General features: G+C 33.5%; 1 protein-coding gene across 1 annotated transcript in view; it reads left to right on the forward strand.

The window, feature by feature from the left end:
- LRP1B (LDL receptor related protein 1B) overlaps positions 1-15,716 on the forward strand; it is a 1,887,165-nt gene that overhangs the window by 1,760,588 nt on the left and 110,861 nt on the right. Inside the window, 7 exon segments of the mRNA XM_021076285.1 lie at positions 1,505-1,627; positions 7,655-7,780; positions 8,514-8,570; positions 8,573-8,650; positions 10,568-10,702; positions 13,843-13,962; positions 15,292-15,533. Of these exon segments, the coding sequence (XP_020931944.1) occupies positions 1,505-1,627; positions 7,655-7,780; positions 8,514-8,570; positions 8,573-8,650; positions 10,568-10,702; positions 13,843-13,962; positions 15,292-15,533 (881 nt within the window).

Genomic DNA, 15,716 nt, shown 5'->3' on the forward strand with positions numbered 1-15,716 from the left:
TCAAATCTGATTCTGTCCTTTTCCTAAGTTAAATCTTTGCTACTGGAAGAGAATTCTTAGAGGTTTGTGTGAAAATCAAAACTCTGAACATGAATTGCTATTTGGCCTTCAAAAGCCTGGGTTCATTATTCCCTCCAAAGTACATTCACAAACTGAAGAATGCATCTTTCTTGTCATTTTCCGGTCTTGCAAGGATGAGCACTGTCACACCACAGCTCCTTGTTTTAATAAACATATCCATTTTTAATAGATTGATCTTTCAATCATCAAATCATACCAATATATAAACCTTCTTGTCTTATATATGAAATTCAAATTAGTAGTATAATTCTCTGAGAGCAGTCTTATTTATATTAATTCTATATTCCCAACACGTTTCTTTGTGTTATTTCCTCAGGTATGCTTTGCAAAGATGTTCTTGTAAATCTTAACCATACCTCTTTTGCAATATATGAGGATGTTGAGCCCTATAGAATTTAATGCACTTTTCCAAAGCAAAACAAGAAGTTCTAACTCCCAAGCATTTGCTATTTCTACTATATATCACTACATGTCTTGACATATAACCAAAGTTTATTAGTACTTTGTGTCCTTTGCATGCAGTGAATGTAGTTAATTTTAAGTTAGAATATCTCTGTCTTCCTGGTGTTTTCTATTTCATTATAAAAAGAGAAAAAAATGCCAACATTTTAAAATGCACACTTTTTATAAGAATGATACTTTATCATATCACTGACTTTTAATCCTGTTATAAAATTATTTCTCTGAGACCACAAAAACATCTTACTGGTTATTCTGTTTTAAATGGTTCAATTTGTCAGTTTCCAGATACAACTGAATTATCTAATAATTTTTAAAGTGTCTTTTCTTTCCATAATCGCATAAATTTTTTAACAATGAAAATTAGTACTATTTAAAATCTAAGTTACTTTACACTCTGTAACATAGAAATTATGTGAAATGGAAAGTACTTTATATTTGAGAAAATTTTATTCTATCATCTAAAAATTAGTATTCCCTAAAGAAAATATGGTATACACGAGGGTGATATCATATTGTTTTCAAAAGTTAACAAGACTTGTGGTTGCTCAGGGGGAGGAACTGAGATGGACTGGAAGTTTGGGGCTAGTAGATGCAAAGTATTGCACTTGGGATGGATTAGCCTTCAGATGCTGCTGTATAGCACAGGGAAGTATATTTAATCACTTATGATGGAACATGATGGAAGATAATGTGAGAAAAAGAGAAAGAATATATACATATGTGATTGGGTCACTTTGCTATACAGCTGAGATTGACAGAATATGGTAAGTCAGCTATAACAAAAAAAATTTAAATAATACCTTTAAAAAAAGTTTGATCATTATGTGTTCCTAGTATTATACAGGAAAAAAATATATAAGTGAGAAACTAGATACTGTCCTCAGAATTAGAGGAACATGTTTTTGCTGACTGGAATTAACTATGCTATATCTCTGTGTCTCTTTTTTGTTTTAAAATAAAGGAGGAAATATATGCAGAGCAGATGAGTTCCTTTGCAATAATTCCCTTTGCAAACTGCAATTCTGGGTGTGTAATGGAGAAGACGACTGTGGAGACAACTCTGACGAAGCCCCTGACATGTGTGGTATGGCATTTCACATGGCTCTGGATGGTTCTCTTACCTCACGATGTAGCGCACTGGTGTGAGTCAGTAAAGTGGTGAGGTGAACCACAGATTCTACCCTCCTTGAGTTAGGTAGATAAAGTATAACCACAGATGTAGCTTTGCTTAGGTAATCAGAGATAACCCAGCTCAGAGTTTATGACTTTACAGAGAGCCCTCCTAAATCTGAACTGGCATATGTCAACACTATTCTAAAGATAGGCTATGGTCTGACTAGAAAGATTTACAATAGTTGACCTTTTGAATTGAATAAGGTTCATATAAGGATTTTGTCTTTATACCAAATTGGTGCTTTAGGCTAAATCAATTTTATTTTTTGATATGTAAATATAGAAAAAACTGAATAATAAAATCATGTACTTCCAAAAGTTATCCACTACTTGAAACTGTTTATTCAGAGAAGGAAGATAAATATACATAGATGTATACATATGCAGGCATAAATCTCTCAATATATACTCATCGTACAAGTGTTACACAGAGAACTGCAGTTAGGAGTTTTTAACAGTTAAATCTGTTCAAATTACTTTTGACTGAATTTTGTCACAGCACAATTATGCAACCAGAAACTGTAAACACAAATTTTAGATCACCAAATTAAGTGATTTCTTATATTTGGTAAATATTTTTGTTTCTCGCTCCTTGTTTCTAATCTCAGTGAGAAAGGTAATTTTACCTAATTTATAGAAAAATACTACTACTTTGGAGTCCACATTTTGGCACAGTGGGTTAAGGATCCAGCTTCCCCATAGCTGTGGCATAGGTCACAGCTGCAGCTTGGGTTTGATCCCTGGCCCAGGAGCTTCTGTATGCTGTAGGTGCAGCCAAAAACAAAAACAAACAAACAAACAAACAAACAAAAAAACAGAAAAGAAAGAAAAAAACAGAAAAGAAAGAAAAATACTGCTACTTTGTATATAACTAACTGAACATCAAGTGAATTAAAGAAAACATAGCAAAAGTATAGGTACATAAAATCTATGTTCTATTTGGTACATTAAGTTGAACCAGTATTTTTTGATCGATGGTGATATTGACTACTGATGTTACAGTTGAAAAAAATCCAAAACAAGGAGGTAGCTTTATTTTTTAAGTGATTTAAAACATGAAAAATGTGGTATTTGAAAAGTTGTTTTCTGTAGGTACAGCTAAGATATTGAACTAAGTTTCAATTTCAGTATTTCCACATAATCTTACAAAGTGAACTCTAGAGAATCACCAGAGATTATATTGTTTCTGAATCATAATACTTGAAAAATATGAGTTTACCAAAATCAAGACAGAACCTATTATTTTTATAACTATTTTTTTTTCTCTCTTCTGTTCTCTACTCCACTTCAGCACAAAGGTAGTGAATGGAATAGGAAATGAGTACAAACTAATTAACCATGTGGGTCTCCAAATTCACACTCCCCAGAACTACTCCTAGGGCCGGGAAGGGATTTTAGTTACATGTTGCACAGCTGCTGGAAAACTTGTAAAATATATCCAGCTTAATTCTGTTAATGTTTTTGCATTGCCCTCAGTCAACATATCAACACTGAGTCAAACTATGATGTGCTGGAGACTGTGCTAAGTAATTGGGATTTAAAAACAAACAAACAAACTGTGCAATGGTTCTCTTTGACAAGGAGATACCATTCTGGTTGGAAAATAATAATTTCCATAAATTATATTTCAAGCAATAGTAAAATTAAGTAAAGACAAGGCAGAAAGTGATAAGATGAACTCTGCCTAAAAGGGAATTTAGAAAGCTACAATTTTGAAAGATCTAGACTAAAAAGCACCAAAGGCATAGAGAACAGTGTAGGAAAATGTATCATTATTCACTTAATAAATATTTGTTAAGCTAGAGGCTGTGATTAATTCTGGCGATATAATGATGAAAGAAGCAGATATGAAGCCTGATTCGTAAAGATGAGGATCTAGTGGGAGAGGGATATTAATGATCACAAAAAAATATGTAGTTATAAACCGTGATACATGCATTGAAGGGAAAGTACAGTAAGTTGTAAAAACGTAGAACAGAAGGGTTTTATTCATCTTGGATTATGACAAACGACATTTGAGTTTGAATCTGAGACTTATAGCTGCCAAGTAGGTGAAAGGGGTGGTGTGGGAGTAAATGACAATATTGTAGGCAAAGGAAACAAGATGTGGAAAGTCCCTGAGATAGAGCACAGCACAGCTTACTAGAGGAGCTGAAAGGTATGTGTGCTTGGAAAGTGCAGAGCAAGGTAGACACTGCATGAAACTGAAGAGACAGGAAAGATATCCGAAAGCTTGTGACTCCTGGTTAGGATTTTTAGATTTAGCCTGAAAGCAATTTAAAATGCTAAAGAGTTTTAAGCAGAGGAGGCACATAGTCATAGTTGTATTTCACAAATACTGGATAGAAAGAGGCAAGAATTGTTAAGAAAATTGCAGTATTCAGGGCAGCCTATGCCCGTAGCTTGAGTTAAGATAATGACAGCACATAATGGCAAATTATATATAATTTGAACATGACTTAAAGAACAAACTGAATTGGATTGAATAATGGGTTGGATATGGGTGTAAGAGAGAGGAATTTGCCAGGTATAACTTATAGGCTGTTTTTGCTTACCCATTTGAATAAATGGGCAACATAGAAAAGGAGCAGTTCTACATGTAAAGAGTAGAAGCCTGGTTTGAGATAACATTTGAATAGCTATTCAAGTATAGATTTCAAGTAGGTGCTACAAGTCTGATTCTAGAGCTTAAAGAGCGGGTCTAAAGTTATAAATTTGAGACAGCATAAAATGTCGCGGTAAATACTATGGCGTTGCTAAGATTTAGGCTGGGAGAGAGTAAAACATAAAACAAGGGGATTAGGATGGAATATTGAAGGTCAGCAAACACATAAATAAAGATGAGCAGACAGAAGATACTCAAGTCAGTGACAATAAAAGGATTAGAAAAAAAAAAAAAAGAAAGAAAGAAAAAGAAAGAAAAGAAGTATGGCAAAAGCATATATCAAGGTAATAAAATATCTCCAGAAGGACAGGTTGGTTCCTGAAGAAGCGGGGGAAAATGAGTTTCAGAGCAAGTAAAAAATTGGTTTTTGGGTAATGGTAGTGACCTCTGTTATTAAGCAGAAGTGAGTTGATTGACTGTACACAGATGCAGGTGGATATAGTTATTCAATGATATAATAATATTTTTACCTTTCTATTTACACATTTTGTGCCTAGTCAGGAAGCATGTTCATTTATAGAATGTTTAAAGTTGGTATGGTAGAGAGGTTTGAAAGGAATACAGATTTGAATCATTACAACAAATGATAAAGGTCACATTACATATATGTTAGAAATACATGTATTAGTATAGATATAGTTATAGATGATGTAGGTATAGATGCTATAGATATATAGATATACAGATAGGTATAGATATAGATATAAATGAATGATTTCCAAGTAATGTTCAGAGCCTATCTGGCTGGCATTGATAAATATTGATGTTTGATATCAATTAACCTTGCAGTATGATCATCTGCAACATTCCTGGGCTTCCCACATGCAGACATTGGAAAAGCAGATAGTTTCATTCACCCAAGTCTGGGATTTTGTTATAGATAGCTAAGATAAAAAAAAGCAAAAGGACCAGAGAATCCAGATTATTTGGACAAAAGTGAATTTCTGAAAGAGTACTTAGTGTCCAACATATAGTAGGTTATCAATGAATATTTATAAATAAGTAAATTAAAAGATGGAACATGGAATCTATGTCAATAGAAATGTAAGTAAAGAGAAAAAAGGCATTAGTGAATAGGGAAAAGTTAGATGTATCAATAGGCTCAAGTTTCAGGTAAGACTGAAAAAGAGTCTTAATGAGACGGGTTGATTTAAAAAGTTGAAAAATAGGAGATTGTGATCAGAATTTGGAGCATTAAAATTATTGGCTTTGTAAATGAAGCAATTGGAAGAAATAGCAAATCCAGCTGTATCAGACAGTGTTCTTATTGGCAAGCAACCAGAACTGTCATTGGCTGAATTAAGAATATCAATTTGTTGAAATCCACCATGTTCATGACCTTCTAGAAGAATGGGTGGCCTAGGTGGATTAGAGTAAAAAGACTTTGTGTATGAGGAATTCAAGAAGACAAGAAGTTCATTTATTGGCTTTTTTTGCTTATATGGATGTTGATGTCACCTAGGATTGTGGAATGATTTGTTTAGAGAGAAATAACTGGGAGGGAAAGTGCTACAGTCTTCACGGATTGGCGTGGAGGTGATGTTTACGAGGTTGATGAGAAAATGGCAATAAGAAAAAAGTATAAGCAAATGTCTAACCCTAAAAATAACAGTTTTTGTTTTTAGTTTTTTTTTTTTTAAATAGAATGTGAAAATATAGCAGCTATGTTCTGGAAGCTATAGTAGGAAACTATGATGTTTTCAAACATGAGATACCAAGATTCGAGGAATTTAAGAGGCATTCCTAAAAAACCTACAGGAGAGGAACTGTGTTTCGTATGAGAACCAGATTTTAATTAAAGCAGGGAAGTCAGGCAAGGAGGAGTATGGCATATTTAAGGAGATAATAAACTGGTATTACTAGAATACTCACAGTGACAAGGGATGAGTCTGTAGGAGTGACATGGGCAAGGTAATGACAAGTCTTCTATGCCATGTAAAGTATCTTAAATTTTATCCTGAAATTGATGAATAACTATGGAAGAAATGGTCAGATTGATGTGTTAGGTGGATTGTTTTGGTGGCCTCTAGAGGATTTGGGGGTTGAGAAGTGAAACTGAGACATTAAGGATTCTTCTATTGCAATCATTTCTGTGAAATGAAGATGATGGAAAGCTGAGCTAGTGGAGTTGTAACTGGTGTGCATGGGGATAAGAGGGCAAATTTTGTGACAAAACAATCTGCACTTGATCACTATAGTAAGAGTTAAGGCCTAATGAGAGGAATGCATTTAGAATAATCCCAGACTCATGGCTATGATGTGACAATAACTGAACTGTGGAAATAAGACAGTTTATGTTTTGGGAGCTGGGGTACTAGGGAAGATGGTAAAGAATTGAGTTTTGGACTTGTCGAATTTTAAGTTCCCCAGAGAATTTCTATAATTAATTGTGAGACGCTAGAATTAGTGAATATATGCTAGAATTAGGTAGGTTTAGCATCGTCATGTAAATCCATGAGAATGAATGAGAATATCTAAACAGACAATTCAAGGTGAGAACATCAGGGAACCAAGGACAGAGCCCTTGAATATTCCATATGTGATGATGAAAAGACATTAGTGATGTTCCTTACATTAGTGTTGGAAGTCTTCTGATTAGATAGTAATGGAAAGGACAAATGTAAAACTTTCTGGTTTGCATTGTTTCTTAAAGTCATACTCACACACACACACACACACACACACACACACACACACACACACACACGTGCGCGCATTAAAAATGAGTAACTAATCACCCCTTATGTGCCTTAAATACATATGTATCTATTTGTTTATGGAGATAGAAAATAAGAAACATAGTATTGTTTTATGGGGTTTTTTTTGTTTTTTCCGTTTTTGCTGAATGACCTATTTTCAATTTTGGGTCTCTAACATATGCTTACTTATGCTCTATTCTGTGTGAAATTGCTCTTTCAGATAGCTTAGTGTCTTGCCATGTTGTATCAACTGTGGGCATAAATTAATTTGGTATGCCAAGTAAAGTCAGTTATGATAAGGCATCTGGAAATAAAACCATGAAGTTTGGCTCTTTTTTCTTACTTCTTTCAACATTTCAGCTATGTGCTCTTTTCTACAGCTAGTATACATAACTGGGATAATAGCTTCTAATATCACACATTTTTTTCTAGTATCTACATGTAGGCAATTTCCACAACAAAAGATATTCAGAAAAGCTAGATTATGGATTTGAAAAGGAAACCACAAGAAGACAAAAAAGTACTCATAAATCAGTGTACCCAAAGGAGATACTTTGTTTTTTCTTTTTTTCAGTCAAATTTCTTTGCCCACCCACAAGACCTCACAGATGCAGAAATAATAGAATATGCCTGCAGCCTGAGCAAATATGCAATGGGATTGATGACTGTGGGGACAACTCAGATGAAGATCCCTGTGGTGGTAAATCCATTTAATTTGAAATATTGATTCAATGACAGTTACAGATTATATAATAATTTTAGCGCTCAAAAAATTAAAAACAATATTTTGATGTGGCATGTCTGAGGATTTTTTTTCATGCACTTGATTTTATGAGAGAATATGAAAATAATCCACTAACATTTCATTTGCATAGCAGAGCTAAGCAACTTTATCCAGAGTTTCTCTAAGTCTGTAAATCTCCACTGATTATAGGTACTTTATTCCACCAAGTACAGCATGAGATAAATAACATAGTAGTTTAAAATAAACTGTTAAGTAACTTCCTGAGGGGAGGAAGTTTATATAGATTGTAGGTATGTATGCACAATCCCTTTTTTCACAATTCAGACATTAAAATTCAAACAAACCAAAGGCTTTACTAAAATATGGGGCAAAACCATTTGGTGACAGATTCTGACTTGAACTGGTTTGAGGTAGTTTTTATTACTTAAAAAAAAAAAATCTCACTTAGGGTGAACATTCATTTTCACGTGGAAATACAATATTATTTAATATAGGATAATTGCACTGTTATTTTTCTAAGAAAGTCCAAACACTTCAGAATTTTTTTCATTTGTCCCCAATAGCTTCAAATAAAGAATTGTGGGGTGTGTATTTTTCATGACATTTAGCAAAATCTTGAACCTGTAACATGCTTTATAAACTTATTTTGATTCTGTGAAGCACTGATCATTTTTTAATAACTCTATAGGTAAGCTTACATATAAAGCAAGACCTTGTAAAAAAGATGAGTTTGCTTGCAGTAATAAAAATGTATCCCCATGGACCACCAGTGTGATCAACTTGATGACTGTGGAGATGGCTCAGACGAACAAGGCTGCAGAATAAGTGAGTTTGTTTGCTGTTAAAGTGCAGTGACACACAAGTTCAATTTCTGCTTCAACATGACTAAAATTTTCTTTACTGCTGTGAGAGAAGATTGCCTTCAAAACGTGCTTAAGTAATACTTATTTTTAAAGCCTTTGCCAAAGTAACTTTAAAATATCACTTAATATCAGAAAGTATGAAGCAGGAAAGGTAGATTTTGCAGTGAGTACTCTCGTTAAAACTGAAGCTGAGAGCTCAATATCCAAATACAGATTTTGATATCAGCAAAGAAATATATATTCCTTAATATTTTATTTTATAAAATATAAATTTAAGAGTTTTTGAATTTTAAAAGTGATATTTAGTTGAATGATGGTAAAGATCTTAATAATTGATTAAATGTTTTAAAATTTTTATTGTCTTTCTTAAAGAAGGCATTATTGTTTATTCATTTAGAGTGATATGATACTTGAGTTATGAGAACTTACTTGTCAATAATTTTGAATTTAATGTTCAATATCTGATTTTCCATATTAAGAAAAATAATTAAACTTGACCTTAAATTCAGAATGCTTATATAAGTCACAAAATTGGAGTTCACATTGTGGCTTAGCAAGTTAAGAACCCAACATAGAGTATCTGAGGATGTGGGCTTGATCCCTGGCCTTGCTCATTGGGTTAAGGATCCAGTATTGCCTCAAGCTGCAACATAGGTCACAGATGCAGCTTTGATCTGTGTTGCTGTGGCTGTGGCATAGGTCTGCAGCTGCAGCTCTGATTCAACCTCTAACCCGGAAATTTCCATATGCTGCAGCTATGGCCGGCCACAAAAAGAAAGGCAAATAAGTCACAAAATTGTTCCAATTCTTGAGTCTTTTATTTTTTTCTCATCTATCCATAAGTTCTCCTCTCTAGATGATGAAGTGGTATCCACCAGGATATGGCCATTTATATGTCAATCATGGTATAACTGCACTGATGTATTTTAATTAATTATAAACTGTTCAAGAATCAGTGTGGATTAGTAATAATTATTTTCATTAAGGTTCTCATTTTTCTTTATAACTGAATTTAAATAAAATAAAACTAATTGAATGTTACTCCTTTAATAAAATACCCCTCCTTTATTTGCATTCTAAAGTGAATTGGAGATAAAGTAATGAAATTTAACCTACTGTGTTGGTAATTAGAAATGACACACAGTCTGTCCTAACCTGTATTGCAACTTATGTCCATTAGAACTCAAATGTTGGAGTCCCCATTGTGGCTCAGTGGAAACGAATCTGACTAGCATCCACGAGGATGCAGGTTCAATCCCTGGCCCCGCTCAGTGGGTTAGGTATCCGGCATTGCCATGAGCTGTGGTGTGGGTCACAGATGCAGATTAGATCCTGCATTGCCGTGGCTGTGGCATAGGCCAGCTGCTACAGCTCCGATTCAACCTCTTGCCTGGGAACCTCAAATGTTGCTCCCTATAAAAATACCCAGGCTTAAAAAGTTTAGGAACTGATGATTTAACCTCTTGCTTACCTGTGATTGAGCTCCTAAATACTAAGTTTAAGTTAGTGAGAAATAACTTCATCTCTGGGTAGCTTCAAGGAAATATTTTGGTTCTTAGAGAAGAATGTGACTCGTACATTGTGCCATGGTAAAGATAACCTGTCATTAGAACCACTGACTCTTGAATTCCTTTTGGAAAGTAGAATAGCTCAGTAAGAGCTTGATCTAAACTATACTCATTTACATTAGTTTGGTTTTTATCTGCTTCTATAACGTTGTAAGAAATGAGGGCTTATATGGTGGATAAAACCGTAATCTTATAAATTCAAAAAGAATTATCTATGAAATAATAAATGTAATTTCAAATTAAGAAAAATAGTAAACTCCCACTTCCGGAATTAGAATTATATTAGTTTTGATCATATTTTTAAATCCTAGCTCCCACTGAATATACCTGTGAAGATAATGTGAATCCATGTGGAGATGATGCATATTGTAATCAAATAAAAACATCTGTTTTCTGTCGCTGTAAGCCTGGATTTCAGAGAAACATGAAAAACAGACAGTGTGAAGGTATAGTACATTTCTCAACAGCTTGCTCTTAAATCTTTAGGTTATAAAAGACTCCCAAGGCTGCTAAATTGTGAGATGACAGCGGATTGATTTTCATCAGAGTGGTGCGTATCTATGGGATACCATTTTACTTAAAAGAGTGAAAGTCCCTAGGGTCAAGAGCCTGTTTGTACTGCTAAGCTAACTACTGCTGAGGCTTACAAAACCTTTTTTATAGCAGATTCAGACCTTCAAGAATTTCCATTGTATTGTTACAGTTCTGTTTTGAAATGCAAATAATTAAATTGCTGGTTCAGAAACTATTGAAGAATTAGAGGCACTTTGAGAAAGAACATGTTTATGATGACCCCTTTTTCTAGAGTTGTGGCATTTGCAATACTGCAATAGATAATTTGCTTTTAGAGAATTGTGTGCTTTTGTCCTAACACCATGTCTTAAATAGTACTTTATATGATCAAGAGTGTCTTCTAAAATTCAAAGACAGGATTCAAATAAATCTCTGTCAGCTTACTTGAGACTATTTAAAACCTGAACATGTAGGAGAGCCATAATTTCATAGTAAATTATATCTAAATATAATTTACATCAGGGCTTTAAGTATAGAGCCATGAAATAAAGATATATATTCACTGTCTGCCAATTTCTCAAAATTGATATTATTATGGTAACAGCCAAACCTAAATTATCGATGTCTGTTTTATCCAGGGTAAATTCAAATCATAAAATACTTTCACCTACCAGCTTCCTTCTCTACTGTCTCTTTATGTTATTTTTTGATAAATAAAAGTAATTTTGCATTGTGTCAACCAAAATGGAATTATTAAAATTAATTATACACATCCAAAGGGGAAAGAATTGTAGCCATGTCATATGTATGTACATTTTGAGTTACATACTTGTTTAGATTCATGACATTTTTTTCTTCATTAACATGGAACACTGAAAAATAGTGATTTGAGTTTTCTATTTTTAATAAAAAACAAATTATTTCTCAAGACTGGATGATTATTTCATTGCCAGACACTTTTTGTCTCTTCAAGATTTTACTTTCAAATAGCATTTTTGAAATTTTGAAATTTTGAAATTTTCTAATGCTTTTTGTAAATAGTGGGCTCTGTTTCTTGTATATGCGTACTGAATTTAGAAATTCTGTCCTTGAAATTTTCTTTTTTCAGTTATATTCCATTGCAAATATCACCTGCAAATTAAATTCTTCATTTTAAATTGCTATGAATCAAATATTTTTGTTGTAGAAATGAGTAACTTCTGAACTCTAATACAATTTGTGTTTTCCTTTAATGAGTAAAGTTTTGATAGTAAAGAAAAGAAGTTTGACTTGCTGTGGAAAAGGGGAAAGACATCATCTTCTTTTAAAACCCAAAGAATTTAAATTTTTTGTAGCCTTACTATAAGTAGCTCATAAAGAGCTTAAGAACTGGCTATTTGATATGAAAGCCAAAACACTTCAATTAAAATATCTAAAGGGAAGAAAAATTTAAGGGAACTGCAATCAAAAAATAGAAATGAATTAATTGTGGTTGTATGCCAGACACTGTTCTAGTTATTGAACGTGCGTGAAATTCCTTTATCCTCTTCAAAAGCTCCCGGCAGGAGGCGTTATTACAGAGATGAGGAGAAATCATGACTGTGGACATTGCAGGGCCATGTGAGGGAGCTAAGATTTTATCAAATCATGCAGAGTTTTGCTTATTTTGATTCCATCTCAAAGAGAAACCATAGTAACAACTCCCTGTTCAAAGTTACGGGTGCCAAGACAAATAAATATTGTAATACTTTCTTGATGGCTGAATGCTGATAATATGGATTTTACTTATGCCTGATACAGTATTTGTTAACAAGTAAATATAGTTTCCTTTATCTCTTTACCCTAATTTCAGTCATACCCACAATGGAACTCATGAGTGCTTAAGTTCACTGTGGGCAGAGTATCTTAGTAGAGACAATAGAATCAGGAAGCCTGAGGTTAAGCCTTGGCAATGTCATTTACAGTGTCCCTGGGAAAATCCTTATCTCTGCCATTGAAGCTTTGGAACCTGTTGAGTGCCAACAAGAGATAATCACTACTGCTGTGCTTATCCTTAAATTCCTCTAATTCAAGAGAAGGATTTATCTCACAGATTTATTATGTAATTAGGATAACTATAAGTGATAAAAGGGCAGAGGAATTATGCTAATTGAAAGCAGAAGAAGAGGTTAAAACAAACAAAAAAAAAGACAGTAGATAATTCACCAGAATTACCTGACCTCAATCCTGGCCCTGCTTAAAACTTTAAAATTTGAGGCAAGTGCTAAGACACAGAATATTGCCTAAGATTTATTTATTTGTTATGTATTTTATATATCTATATACGCATATAGATATATATTTCTATACAGGCATTCAGGATTTTGTTGCTGTTGTTTGCTTATTGATTCAGTTGGCCCTTTTTGTTACAAGTCACTTTGTATATATGAAGCCAGAAGTGTGTTAGAGGTGTATCCATATTTTCATTCTTTGCCAGTCATTGTGCAAAATGCTGGTGATAAAAAAATCAATAAATACTAATTTATGATTTCAACAGACTGAGAGTCAAGTAGGGGATATAAATATATGACCATATATATGAAGTATAGTATGAATAATCCCATAAGAGAAGAATTCCAAGACAGCAAAGAGTTGAGAATCTATGAGGTATGGATAATTGTTAGTGTAAATCAGTGGAGACCAAAGAAGGCTTCTTTTCAGGTGACTCTTGAGAGAGGAATAGAAATTCTCTATGTCAAACTGAGCAAGTGCATGATAAGACAGAGGACTAGCATATGACATGTGCCAGGGTATGGCAGTAGTTTTTCATGTGTTAATTGAAGTGAATGAAAATACTGGGCAAGTTTGAAATTTCAGTGTGTTAATTGGATTAACAGCAATGCCCGGGCAACTGATGAGTCATTATAGTGAAACTCTTGTTATGACCAAAAATATAACATAGCAAGTCACAGACCTAAGATTTTGAAAAGACAATGAAAGAAACAGGAATAAGAAGTTGAAGGAAGAAAAATAAATTTGTCTTTTTTGAAATGTGGAAAGAGTGAAAGTACTAACTGAGGGTATGATGATGTTATTTTTATCTTTTCTTTTATAGACCTTAATGAATGTTTGCTGTTTGGTACATGTTCTCACCAATGTATAAATGTGGAAGGATCGTATAAATGTGTGTGTGACCAGAATTTTCAAGAAAGAAATAACACCTGCATAGCAAAAGGTAAGGTTGAATAACCATAATTTTAAATGTTATTATAATTTTGCTATAAACATCTTATGAGGAAAAATTTTTATGTTGCATTTTAGCAGTGGCTTCATGCCTAAAAATGTAAAAAAATGTTTTTAATACTGATTAATTTGGCCAATTTGTTATTCTTAGTTAATCAAATCTGAGATTTATAGGCATGACTGTCAAACACATGGCTACTGTTAAGATCACTTTTATGTTTGAAACTGATTCACTTTGCTGTACATCTGAAACTAATATAGCATTTTTAAGCCAATTATACTGCAATAAATGTTTTTTAAAAATTTGTCAGTGGAGGGTAAATGTCTAAAAGCAATGTGATAGAATATGAAGTATCTAAAGTTTCCTGGTGGCTTAGCAGTTAAGTGTTCAGCATTGTCACTGCTGTGGCTTAGGTTTGATCCCTGGCCTGGGAACTTTAGCCAAATAAAAAAAAAAAAGAGAGAGAGAGAATATGAAATATCTTTCTTATCACCTGCTCTCAATGTATTTAAGCAATCATTACACCTCTGGGATAAAAATAACAGGTTAAAGGTTAGTGTTATAAAGAGAATGGAATTTTTTTCTTTTTTACCTGTAGCATATGGAAGTTCCCAGGCCAGGGGTTGAATCAGAGCTGCAGCTGCTGGCCTACACCACAGCCACCACAGCAACACCAACATCAGATATGAGCCGCATGTGTGGCCTATACCACAGCTCATAGCAACGCTGGATCCTAAGCCACTAAGTGAGGCCAGAGATGGAACCTGCATCATCACAGACGCTATGTTGGGTTCTTAACCTGCTGAGCCATGATGAGAACTCCAAGAATGAAATTTTGAGTAAGAATTTTAAAGGCTTTAGTTTGCAAAAAGGCTTTAAAAGGAAATTATTGTTTTCAAATTCAGGCATCCTCCACTTTCAGGTATCAGGTGCATAATCTAAATGCTCAGAAATGTCCAAGGCTTAATGTGTACATGACATGGTATCTGAATATTCAGACACCAGTCACTAAAACATAAGGTACTGAGACTTACCAGATAGAAATCCCTCTTCATAAAAAGGATGTATACTACAAATACCTAATTCTAGCCATGATGTAAACTTTGACATAGGAAACCCTACACTCATAAATCTTAGAAATGTTTAAATAATGTTTTAGAAATGTAATGAAGACTAAAAGATGATATAACATTGGTTTATTTTTATTGAGCAAGAAACTGTGTTAAAATTAACAATTCAGGATAGTTTAAAAGTACAATTGTTGCTTTTACATTATTTGAAATTTACTTTATTTTTGTATTTTATTATAATAATCTCCAGGCTCTGAAGATCAAGTTCTCTACATTGCTAATGACACTGATATCCTGGGTTTTATATATCCATTCAACTACAGTGGTGATCATCAACAAATTTCTCATATTGAACATAATTCAAGGATAACAGGGATGGATGTATATTATCAAAGAGATATGATTATTTGGAGTACTCAGTTTAATCCAGGCGGCATTTTCTACAAAAGGATCCATGGCAGAGAAAAAAGGCAAGCAAACAGTGGCTTGATTGTAAGTAAATAAAATTGAATATTTGAAGGCTCATACTTCCCACTTACCTGTTTTTTTTTTTAATCTATCAATCACAGTATCTAATTATAAGACAAAATTAATATATTCCGTGATTCCTCCCAGTATTCCCCCTATATAGAAATAGAACATTTCCCTACTCATTTATTCTCAGAGCTACATATA

The sequence above is a fragment of the Sus scrofa genome, chromosome 15 (genome assembly GCF_000003025.6).
Source record: "Sus scrofa isolate TJ Tabasco breed Duroc chromosome 15, Sscrofa11.1, whole genome shotgun sequence".
Classification (NCBI taxonomy): domain Eukaryota; kingdom Metazoa; phylum Chordata; class Mammalia; order Artiodactyla; family Suidae; genus Sus; species Sus scrofa.